At 39.5% G+C, this 12197-nt stretch overlaps 1 protein-coding gene across 2 annotated transcripts in view; it reads left to right on the forward strand.

The window, feature by feature from the left end:
* ENOX1 (ecto-NOX disulfide-thiol exchanger 1) overlaps positions 1–12197 on the forward strand; it is a 270650-nt gene that overhangs the window by 19035 nt on the left and 239418 nt on the right. For both annotated transcript variants that reach the window (XM_042976177.1, XM_042976235.1), the window contains exon 2: positions 6891–7037. In XM_042976177.1, the coding sequence (XP_042832111.1) occupies positions 6950–7037 (88 nt within the window). In that variant the 5' untranslated portion in view covers positions 6891–6949. The remainder of the gene's footprint in view (positions 1–6890; positions 7038–12197) is intronic.

Genomic DNA, 12197 nt, shown 5'->3' on the forward strand with positions numbered 1-12197 from the left:
TTACAAAATAGCCTTTAACCTTAATAATTGTCTTCTTTAAATATTCTCAGGGAACGTAGGTGACCCAAAACACAGAATGAGATGCGTCATTTTTTAACGTAATGAATATTCACCACCTTATACTTTGGACAGTTTTACTCCAGCTGTGACTCACTAATGCCTTCTTCTAAAAATTGCCATAGAAAGTTCCCTTTGGAAAAATCCAAACCACCCTGGCAGTGTTGTCGGCTGTTCTTTTGCTTTAATTGTCTGGGAGTGGAGTTGACTTGTTTATGGGAACTAAACCTGGTGCCACTATTAGCAGGAAAGATTATTTAACAGTGTAAGAAGGCATGAGAAAATGTCAGGCACGTAGCATCCCAGACATAAACTTTATTTGCTACCCTCTTGAAGAATTTGTTTGCATATAATGTTGTTCACACCACTGATAACAGAAAATGTATTTAATAACTACTCAGAATTAATATGCCGTAGTATGCATGGCTGCCTAATTTAATTTATCTCTGATTAAGCCTATTATGTTTGAGATCACTTTACAGAAGAGATTTTTTTTTTGCCAGCTGTAAGCTTATTTGAATTGTAATATAAGTTAATAATGTGTGAAATAACCAGTGGTGCCTACTTCTAAATGTTAATTTTGCCAACTGACTTCCTCAGATCATGCATACCCAGATCATTCATTGACATTTAGTTAATATCTTCCATGAAGACCAGATACTGGAATAAATAGGAAAATTAACTATTTTAGGAGGCAAAGACAAATGGAACAGTAGTGCTTTAATTCTGAAATCCAGAGAAAAGACCCTTGCATTATAAAAGTAATTGAAAGCCAATGATTGGTAATCATCTAACATGACAACTAACGCACAACTTTTTCTTGAGTTCTGTTCTAGCTGTCTTCCTTCAATGTTAAATAATCATTTGGTTGGCTAGAGTGGGAACCTCAAGAGTTCAACAATGACTGCTGGAGCATCCGCCTTGATGTCTGGGCAATTAGGTCTCTTCAGTGGGCCCAGCACGAGAGAGGGAAGGGACTTCTGCTATTGCTGTTTAGTGAGTGGCTTGTTCTCCAAGCCTGTCTTTATGCCTGTCCTTAACCAGCTATTTCACCGGCCAGTCCAATTCTCTTTTTCAGTGTCACGGGTGGTCACCACCAAAAAAGTGATTGGGTAATCATGACCCCTCGCTCCCCAGCTGGCCTCATAGTGAGCTCTGTGCATCCCCAGATATGGTTTGCATTGCACAGAATGTGAATTCTAGCATTTGTAGGTGTATTTGCATTATTTTATTTTTATTTTTATTATTTTATATTTGTATTTGCTATATTTATATTTATATTTGCTATATTTATATTTATATTTATATTTATATTTATATTTATATTTATATTTATATTATTTGCTTCTTACCCACCCCCAAAGTGTCTTTCTCCCTGCTTGGAATGCCTTTCCTGACCTTCTAACTAAAACCGCACCCCGTCCTCAAGGCCTTGTTTAAACCCTACCTGCTGCCCTTCCAGCCATCTTGGGCCGTAGACGTTTCCTCTTTGATCTCCTCTTGAGGTTGGTGGCTCGATAAGTTAGTGACATTTCACGTGTCATACAGAGAACTTGAGTTTTAAATCTCTGTGGCCCCATAGTGATACAGCTTCTTATGAAAAAAAAAAAGTCAATAGATGGTGGTGATTGTTGGTCAGAATGAAAACATGATAAGACAAAAACTTAGATATCATGATCCTTAGGTGAATAACTATAAGGTCAGTTTGTGGGTTCTCATTTGTTTTAAATGTGCAATGGAAACTTGCATGTAATATTTAAAAAGTCAGAGCTCATAAAGGAGATTTCTCTTTTCTTTGAATGGCTCTTACTAGACCTGTAGTTTGAATCCCAGAATGTATGAAAGTAGTGGATTTTAGCCCGAGATGACATAAGAATCAACTGGGGAAATTTGAACACGTATTCTGATGATTGGGATTCGCCTTTGGACCAAATCAGGGAATAACATCATTTTAAAAAGCTAACCAGATGATTCTAGTAAGAAACCAGAATTGAAAACCACTGGTGTAAAGGAAACTTAAAGGTCATTAAATTCATTCATCCATCTGGTGTCTGATTGCTTTCTACAGCTGTTTGGCAATGAAAGAAGAGAAATTCTAATAGGGGGATTAAAATTGCAACTTTCTGATGCAGGCATCCAATGCCGCATCCAAAGCCACAAATCAAGGTGACCTACTGTCATGGTTCATCAGACACTGACCCAGTTTTAGCCCAGAAAGCCCCACACAGTGAGAAACCCATCAGTACTGGACAAACCAGGATCGTTGGCCACCTTACCACCAATACGCTCATTCTTTGGATTCCACGGTGTTGTTTTTTGATAAATTTCCTTTTGAGAAGAAGGAAAAGTATGTTTTTGAGACAGAGTATTTAATAGAAAGAGAAATAATTAGAACACTTTAAAACCTTGGCAGCCTTGAGGGGAAAGAGACATATCAAGAGAAAAAAGGGAAAACAGTGCAACAGGTTGTGTTAGAATTCCTGCAATTAAGATGAAGGAGGGGGCTTTATTTCATGTAATTAATTAAAGAACATCAAAATATTCATTCACTTTTATCTCTGCTATGTAGATAAATTAAGAATGATTTTGTAATGTAAGAAGGCATTAAATGAAAATCTCAAATTTGTAAATATAATCAACTTAGCTATAAGCTCCTTGAGGATAGTTATTTTTACAAGGAAGAAAACAAAGACTTATTGAAGGCTACGTGGAAAGTGACTGACAGAGCATCTGGCTCCTGGATAGTTTTCTGGTAGGTTCTTTGGCCTCTTTCCTGCTATACATCCGTTTATTCGCAGCAACATATAGCACAGCCCTTTCCTTTCAGATAAAAGTAAATGTTGGTAGGTTGATAGAAAAAGTGAAAGTATTTTAGAAGCAAATAATTTTAGCAGTTTAATTTGTAATTATAGCATTAAGAATTATTCACCATGGATGCCCATGTGGGTTTTATTCTGGTATCATGATACAGTCCTGCAGCCTAAGGATTAACTTATCCCACAGTTATTTTCCATTCAGGTCATGTTGATCACTGAAGAGCCAGTCCGATCACTACCCTGTTGATTCATTTCATTCACTGATTGCCAAAATTGCCAGATGTGTCCCAATAATCTGACTGTCTTTATAACCAAATGAAATCCACTGAACTGGCATACGTCCAGTCAGTGTGGTGTTGGTCAGAGATATTGATGGCACCATGCAGATGAGATGTTCACCAAACTTAGAAATGTCTAGTTCCCTCAAAGTCATGATAGACGTTTCTCCCACTCTAAAAGTTACATGCTGCTTCAGAAGAAATCATCCATAAGTAAAACTTCTGACACATGTTGTTTCCCTTTTTTTCCCCCTTAACTAGAACATTTAGCTGAGTTCCTAAAACTCAGAGAAACATTATAGAATGGGAAGTTGCAGGTCAACCCTTCGCCCTTCTCAAAATATGTTAAGTAGTGCCTGAAAAAAAAAAGTAAGGATGATCTGTAGGCAAATAAGTTTGTAATATGCCAGGTAAAGCCAAACCAAACTGGTACCTCGAATGGGGGAGGGCATGAGACAACACATATCCCAAAACTATCTAACCATAGAACTCTTTATCATCAATATTTGGAGAACTCCATCCAGCCTCCCAATTTTGCAGGTTAAATAAAAGGTTAAGAAACTGATCCAAAGTCAAGTATTTCCTTTAATTGTTTTCCAGGCCTCCTGTTCGCACCCCCACCCCCGCGCATGTTCATATTGCTTTCCCTAATTACCTATAGGAACTTATCCCCATCACTCCTCAGTAACTCACAAGTTGCTTCCAATGGACCAGCTTACCAGTGATGTGACCCCTAAGAATGGAAGTGAAAACCATTCACTTAGAAAAGATGTACTTCTAGAGAGTGAAAGGTTTTCCTGATGCTCTGATTTTAATAGTTTTTATTTATCGGGCACCTCCAATATTCAGGCTCTTTAGATGCATCATATGATTTAATCCTCAGAAAAACCTGCAGAATAGACAATACTCTATCTGTTTTCCTATTGGGGAGATTATTATCTTTCTGAAGGTCATGGATTCAGCAAGTGGAAGAGTTAGGATTTAAAACAAGGTCAGTCTGACTACAAAGTCTTCAATCTGACCAAGCTGAAAGATATGATCGCAGCTGCATTAGAAGCATCGTTGTTGACAACATAGTTATTTTTTTTAAAGTTATTGGTCCATAATTGAGTATGGCATCGTATACAGAGAATTGCATCACTTCGGGTAGACGAATTTGTAAGAAATGTACTCAAGAAAAATAATATATTAAAAGGATAACCAGCAAACTGCCTTACATTTATTTGGGGAATGAGGTAAGGAATATGTACAATATACATCAGTACATACATATATGCATGCATTCTTAAACCAAAAACAGATACTTTTCAGGGCAATAAAAGGACAAGAACATAATTAGAAGATAGTGGGCATATAATTGTGAGAATTTCTTATGTTGACTGTTTTTGCTGGATAATGATGTTTTTTATATGGATTTTGAGTACATGCTGTTGAATGAACAAATGAATGAATGAGTAGATGGAGTTTCACAATAAACATTTAGTGACTTCATCAGTTGACTGCCTTCCTAGTGAGTGATCATTGTTGAGAGTTATCTTAAAGTCAGATGACTTTTCTGCAGTCTCTTTTCTTACTTAATGAACTTAGCTTTTCTTAAAATAGTTATTTGGGCCAGTCATCTTGCTATTTTTTTTAAACCCTTTTCTTGATGTCTGTTTCTTTTATTTCCTTCCCCACTCTATCCACCCCTCCCTTCCTCCCCCCCTTCCTTTCGTCCCTTCCTGCTTACCTTTCTTCCTGCATACTAAGAAATTGATGTGATGTCTGCCTCAAATTGGTCCAAACTTCTGGAACCAAGATAACAATGAGACACTATAAAGATAAATTTGTAGAGGAGTTCAACTCACTTTGCACGACACTCCCTTGAAAATAATAGAGAATTAAAATTATTTTGGCAACATCCTCCCTAAAAATAGTTGGCTGGTAGTCAGTAGTTGATTCTGGGTAACCTAAAATTCTCTGGATAAACAAATTAGATTAGAGTACATAGTAAGTATGTAAAACCCAAGAAAGATTTATAAGACCGGAAACTTGTATTCTATCAGATTGAACACGTGCATTCATACCTTTTTATTCCATACATCTTCCTGAAATCAAAAAAACTACAGAAAGAAAAACAGAGAACGAGAGCAAGAGAGACCAAACCAAGGAGGAGATGCTGTTAAATGAGAGATATCAGCAGATTTGGGGAAGATGGCACAGTGATGGAGGAGTGGGAACTGAGGCACACTGAGAGAAGCCTGCAAATTCATTCTGCTGGGCCCTGGGGAGGCATGGAAGGGTGTGAAGATGAGACAAAAGGGGACGGGTCACAGGAGTTACAGAATAGTTAGCAGTCATTGGTGGAAGGTAGTATATAGGGAGTTGTGAGACTGTGTTCCTCTGCCTGCATCACATTGTCACTACAGTTCTCCATCTGTGCCGGAAGATTGAGGCATAGTCTTGGGCTAAAGTGAATCAGAGATGTGCTGGACTCAGGGAAGCAAGACCGAGGATGGAGAGGTGAAGCCAGGGGAATTAAATGAAACTCCATAGACGGCAGGTTAGACCCTCCTGGACTATTCCAGAGCATAGCTCCAGAGCACCCAGAGCCAGGGACAGGCTCTTTAGGCAAGAGTTTGAAGGATTCTGATCTAGAGAAACTGAACAACCTGAGAAATGATCTGAGTGACGTTTGGAGTCCTCATCAAAATGGCTGGATCCCCCACCTGGCTACCTCACAAGGATGCCTTCCAGATAATAAAAATGCCCTGCCCCCACTTGAGGCTTCTAGTCAGTCTTTCAGGGACTCAATGTTCCCAGGTGTGTGTGTGTGTGTGTGTGTGTGTGTGTACATATATGTACGTGTGTGTGTGAGCCTTAAATATAAATAGAGTCACCAGATATTTGAGTATAGCTCCCAACATAAAATATAGAATAAAATATAGAGATCAAAACAGAGAAAGAAGTTGGGAGCCACTCAATGAAAATATAGATAACTCAGAAGTAGAAGAAAAACTTTTAAAAACCTAAGTATCTTTAGAAAGATGAGAGCACACGAAATAAAAAGTGCATCCTATAAAAAAGGAACAGTCCAAAAATAAGAGCTCCTAGAAATTAAACTTAGTAAAAAAATAAAATAAAAAATAAAGGAATGAAAAAAAAAACAGAACAAAAAAAAACTTATTCAGAGATGCAGAAGATAAAGTCAAGTAAACTTTCTCAGAAGTAGCTTAGCAGACAAAAATGGTAAGTAGGGGAAGAGGGAAAAGAAGGTAGGAAATATAGTGGATCCGTCCATGTGGTTCAGCATTTTATCATAGGAGTTCCAGAAAGATAAAACAGAAGAAAATGGTGAGGACACAAATCTTAAAAAATAATGCAAGAAAAATTTCAAGTGGAACAATAAGGAATTTCCATATTTTAAGGGTCCAGAACAATGGATAAGAATGGATAGAGAATCATTGAAAGTCTTTAGTCTGAGATTTTAGAACATCAGGGATCACAAGGAAGATTCCAAAACCTTCCAGAGAAATAAGACAGGTCATATATAACAGATCAGGAATACCAATGTCACCAGACTCCTCAGGCACAATACTGGAAGCGAGAAGACAATTCAGCCTTCAGAATTCTGAGGGAAATGACTTTTTACTTAGAATTCAATTACAAGCTAAACTAGCAAGCACCAGAGTAGAATTAAGACATTTTCAGACACTCAAGGAAGGTCTCAACGAATTTACCTCCCATGTACTTTTCTCAGGAAGCTACTAGAGAATGTGCTCTACAAAAATGAGGATGTAAACCAAGAAAGAGGAAACCATGGGATCCAGGAAACGGGGGACCCAACACAGGCGAGAGGCGCAGGGATTTCGCAAGATGGTGTTAAAAAGAAGCCCCAGGACAACAGGTGGGCAGCTGGCCTGGGAAAGCGCTAGACCAGATGGTCTAGATGGGCGGCCCCTTGAGGGAAGAATAGATGTGACAGATAAACTAATGGCTTTGATCATGAAAACAAAAACAAAAACAAAACGGTGTAATAGGGCTTTTAAAGTTCCTTTGAAAAGTTCAGGAGCAGTAACAGGTACACACACACACACACACACACACACACACACACAAAGAAAGAAAAAAAGGCCACCAAGAAAAATGAAATATTGAACAAGATAGGAAGTGTATTCTTACACTACATGTGTAGTAAACAATTATTATATAGTCCTAACAATGTAAACCTTATAAACACATTTTGTAATTCTGTAAACAGAATTTTGATTTAGTCCCAAATTAATACTTTAACATAGTGGAGGGATGGGGGAAGAAGCATGTCAAGAGGTAGTGATGGGATAAGGATGATAATTTTTTTTTCATTTCTTAAATGACAATTTAAGAGATACCAGTATGTGCATGTTACTTAAATATATGGAATTAAATTCCTGATTCGGAAGTTGAAAATAGTTTTCTCTCCCATGACAGGATTTAACCTCCTTGTGGGATGTGATGGGTTAGTTACTGGTCAGCCTCTCTCCTCTGGACAAGCCCATAGATTTATCAAACTGAGAGTAACTAACCGGGTGGGGCAAAAGTCTTACCTGTATAGCAAGCTCATTCTGGCAAATAACTACCTTTCATAATAAAAACAAACAAAAAGGTGGTCTCGTCTGTGGAGCAGGAAGGGGTGATGGGACAGGTGGCATAGGGGATTTCTGTTTTTAGTTATAGGCCTTTATAAGGACAATAATAGCCCTATTTGCTTTTTTAAACTGTAGGCATACATTATTTTGATAGGTGTTAAGTTGGTTTTAAAAACTACCTGAATCAGAAACAGGTTGTAAAACCCAAGTGTACAACCTCACCCTCCCACCTCCACCCCCCATATATCAAAAAAGCAACAACAAAAACAGAAGGAGTTGATGGTGCTTTTTTTGGATATCTTTCAGAACTAGTTTACTGATCCCACATCTAATAACAAAGCGTAGGGGCTTTAGGACCCTGGGCTGCTCTCACTCCAACCAGCATTGCCTGTCCTCCGAGCCCCACACTCTGCTTTTAAGCTCTCCAGAGCCACTGCAAGGTACCTTTACAACACCTGTATTTCCCCTCGCTGGGCCTTTGCTCCCCTTCTACCCACACATATCCACACACACGCTCACCCATTCCCAAAGTTCCCTTGTTCTACCTTCTGCTTACCTGTTTCGGATCTTGGCTCCGATTCCTCTCTGAGGGGTCTTAGAGGGGCTCTGGATCATAGCATTCTCCCCTTCGTTTGAATTCTCGTCGTATTGCCTTTGGCACCACGTACCACAATTATGCTTTGGTTTGGTTTTGTTTTACTTGTCCTGTCTTTGTTCAAAGGCTAGAAGGTGACAAGGGCGGGAGCCATATTGCGCTGATATTTATTCCTCCTACAGAGCTTGGCAGAGTGCTGACATAATCCAGGTACTGCCTCAGATAATAATTAAATGAATAAATTAATCTTTCATTAAATGTGAAATCTGTTCAGTCATATGGCCCATAGTTAAACATCTGCATCTACCTAAATAAATATTACTGGAAGGTAGGGATTTTGTTTGCTTTTGTTTTAAGAAAGCTTATGAGCTTTCTCCTAAAGGGGAAGATTGTGTTCAGAGCCCAGGGGGTTAACTGCTCCCTAAAATTTTTGCTAATGCTTCCTTTGTGGGGGATGTATAAAACGTGTCACCTGGAGGGCGTTTTTCTTTGACTCTACAAGGATTACAGGTAGCCTAGCATTGAGGAAAATTGCGAGCAGTGTGTCACGTTGACCCCCAGCTAGAGAAGATTCTAGACGTCACCCTGTGCCTGATGGACACTAGCAGAGGCTAAGATGTGACAGGAAAAGGGAGACCCTCTCTTGAGGCCAGACCACTAACATAAAAAAGGCATTCTGGAACTACTCAATGATAACATGATCTCTTGGGGCCAGTGGCCCACTAGGACTTGCATCCACAGCTTTTCACACCTAACTTAAGCCCCTTTCTACTTCGTCAGGCTTTATACCACATTCCCCAGATCTTTTTATAACCACTTCAAGGATCAGCTTAACAAATTACCTAACAGGATTCATCCAAAACGCTCATAGATGCAAACAGTGGACTACAATGGAGTCATTAAGGAGAATGAGGTAGACCTGTTCGGTTCTGATGCGGTGAGGGCTTTAACATATGGTGCTGAAGGGAGACGTCAGTGTGGAATAGGATGACCTCCTTCATGTCTTTACTGCACAGATACCATCTTTGCAACGAGGTCTTCCTTAACCACTGCATTTATAAGTGTAAGCATCTCCCCTCCCACTTTTTCTCCATTGGCATTTATCCCTATTTGACGTGCCATATATTTTCCTTGTTTGTTTATGGTCTATATTCCCTCCTGGAGTACGGTACATGAGGGCTTTCATGTGTTTTATTTACTGCTCTTCCCCCCCCCCCCCCCAGGGCCTTAAAATAACTGTCTGAATGAATTTGTATGAAAAAGTATATTATTTGTACAGAATGTTATTACTTGTACAGAATTTCTAGAACACTACACACACTTAACAGTAGTCCTATCTGAGTCATAGAACTAAGGGCACATGGGAGGAAGACCAACTTCTGTTGCATATATCTTACTATGTACGTGCAACACTTCTTAAAAACCCCAGTTTAATAGAGAATCCCATATGAAGTATTTCTCAAATAGCTATAATAAAATATAAGTTATTTACTTATTTATTTCTGGTCCTGAGGTAATGAACACCATTTGGAATTTCCCCTCTTCTCAGAAGTCAAGTTGTAAATGTCCCGTGATTCAAGTTCATGGACTTTATATTTTATGAAGAAGCCTTTACCAGCAGAGACTTTTTATTTTCCATCAGCGTGTACCATCTGTACTTCTGTTGTGATGAGACAAAAAAAAAAAAGTTTTTAGGTCAGATGCATTCATATCTTCTTCCTTCTAGCAAAGTGACCCAAGGCAGGTTACTGAACCATCCGGAGCCTCAGTTCTGTTACTTATAAAATTGGGATCATTTTTTCCTGTGAGCAGAAAACGTTGTCCCAATGAATCAAGATAAAGTCTGAATATTCAGTGGCTAGAAACGTCTGGTTCCCAGCAGGGTTCAGTAAATGTTAAGTCCTTCCCTTTTCTCTGCAGAAGGTGACCTAGAGGGAGGACTTTTAGAGATATTATTATCCCTAACTTCTCAAAGTGTGGTCCCAGCAGCACTTTGCATTAGGAATGCAAAGTCTCACACCCAACCTGATCTAATGAATCAGAATGTAGCTTAACAAAATACCCTAGTGATTATTACGCACAGTAGAGTCTGCAAAGCTCTATTTTTATGCTTCTTATAGCAGTGTTTTAGACAGGGTTGCATTAATCGTGTTTCTTATTTTCTGTATTTTATGATACTTTGACATCTTGGGGCCTTGAAGTTCTTAGGGGAGGCCCTGCCCTTGCAGGGTTAGCTAATTCCTGCAGATATCAAACAGTTGGCCTAGGAACACCCTTTCGATATGCAGATCAAGCAATCCTAAATCCTCACCCCCCCCCCCACAGGCCTCCTTTAATCAGGCTCTCAAATGCGATCCAGAACATTATCCCCCACCCCTCTGCCCTAAATCACCCCGGGGCCAGGTACTGGACAATTTGGAACCAACCCTAAACCACAGAACCCACTTTGCTTTCCTGCAGAAACCACACAAAAAAGTTTGTTACCCTCTCTCCCCCCTTATTCCCTCTGACCAACAATTCTCTTATTCCAACTGACCCTGGTGCTTCCCGAAGTGGCCCTGCATGGTCTGTCTTGGCCCTGTGTGCCCCTCTCCTCCTGGGAAGAGTAAACAGCAGACTGTCTTTGCACCGGCAAGCATCTCCTAAAATGTTGGCCTCCCCATACCTGAATAAAACCAAAATACCTCGGGTTATTTTAAAACAAGGCTGCCATTTTTAATTGCGTTTTCTCGTTTTCGTGCCACCGGCCACCGTTCCCCTCTTCACCTTGCCAATGGTAGTTCCATTTGAAGAGTGTGAGGGTGGCCAGCAGAACAAGATGTTCTGAGGGTACAACTAATAAGCTGAAACATCAAAGGATGCTTAAGCCATCTCATCAGCCTGAACTTACTTCTAAATAAAGATGATCAAGGATAACCATGAACGAAGTTGTAAATCTGCTGAAGGTAGTATAACTACGTTAAATGCCGATAATGCTCCTTAAGCACAAGCTTTGAACACTTCAGAAACTGCTATTACAAATGATTAAGACCTCCAAGATAATGGAACCGTTTGAATTGAAACACACAAACTTATTTACAGAATGTCAGGGAAACAAATGAAAACCTGCCATCCACATCCATTCATTTTTCGTAGTGGCTTCAAACTGTGGTCTCTGTGTTTTAGGTCGAAGTAACTGCTGCCGGGGAGCAGCTAGTATGTCCCCGAGCTGCTTTCCTTCCCACGTTTGCATTTGCCTCTTATCGCTTCTATTTTGAAAAGAATCTTGATAGGAGCGCCTGGGTGGCTCAGTCGGTTGAGCGTCCGACTTCAGCCCGGGTCACCATCTCGCGGTCCGTGAGTTCGAGCCCCGCGTCGGGCTCTGGGCTGATGGCTCAGAGCCTGGAGCCTGCTTCTGATTCTGTGTCTCCCTCTCTCTCTGCCCCTCCCCCGTTCATGCTCTGTCTCTCTCTGTCTCAAAAATAAATAAACGTTAAAAAAAATTAAAAAAAAAAAGAAAAGAATCTTGATATATGGAAGTGAGCTATCTGAAGCTGAAGTTAATAAAAGTACGTATTAAAAGAATACAAAAGGGACTTTTCTCCCTATGACTCAAAGAAAAAGAATAATGAGCATTTATTTCAGAAATATCCCACATTTGTCAGATAAGATGATGAGAAAAGAAGATAGCAGTTTGATGGTAACTTTTTCCTTATAAAAGTTTTACTACAGTGTAATTAAGAAATTGGAATTGGATTAGCAGCATTTAATTAGAAATATTAGACAAGGAAATTTTCCATTATCTTATGACTATCCATTTTATTTCCATAAGATCTAAATCCTCACCACATACACACAAAGGTAG

This window comes from Panthera tigris, chromosome A1, assembly GCF_018350195.1.
Source record: "Panthera tigris isolate Pti1 chromosome A1, P.tigris_Pti1_mat1.1, whole genome shotgun sequence".
NCBI lineage: Eukaryota > Metazoa > Chordata > Mammalia > Carnivora > Felidae > Panthera > Panthera tigris.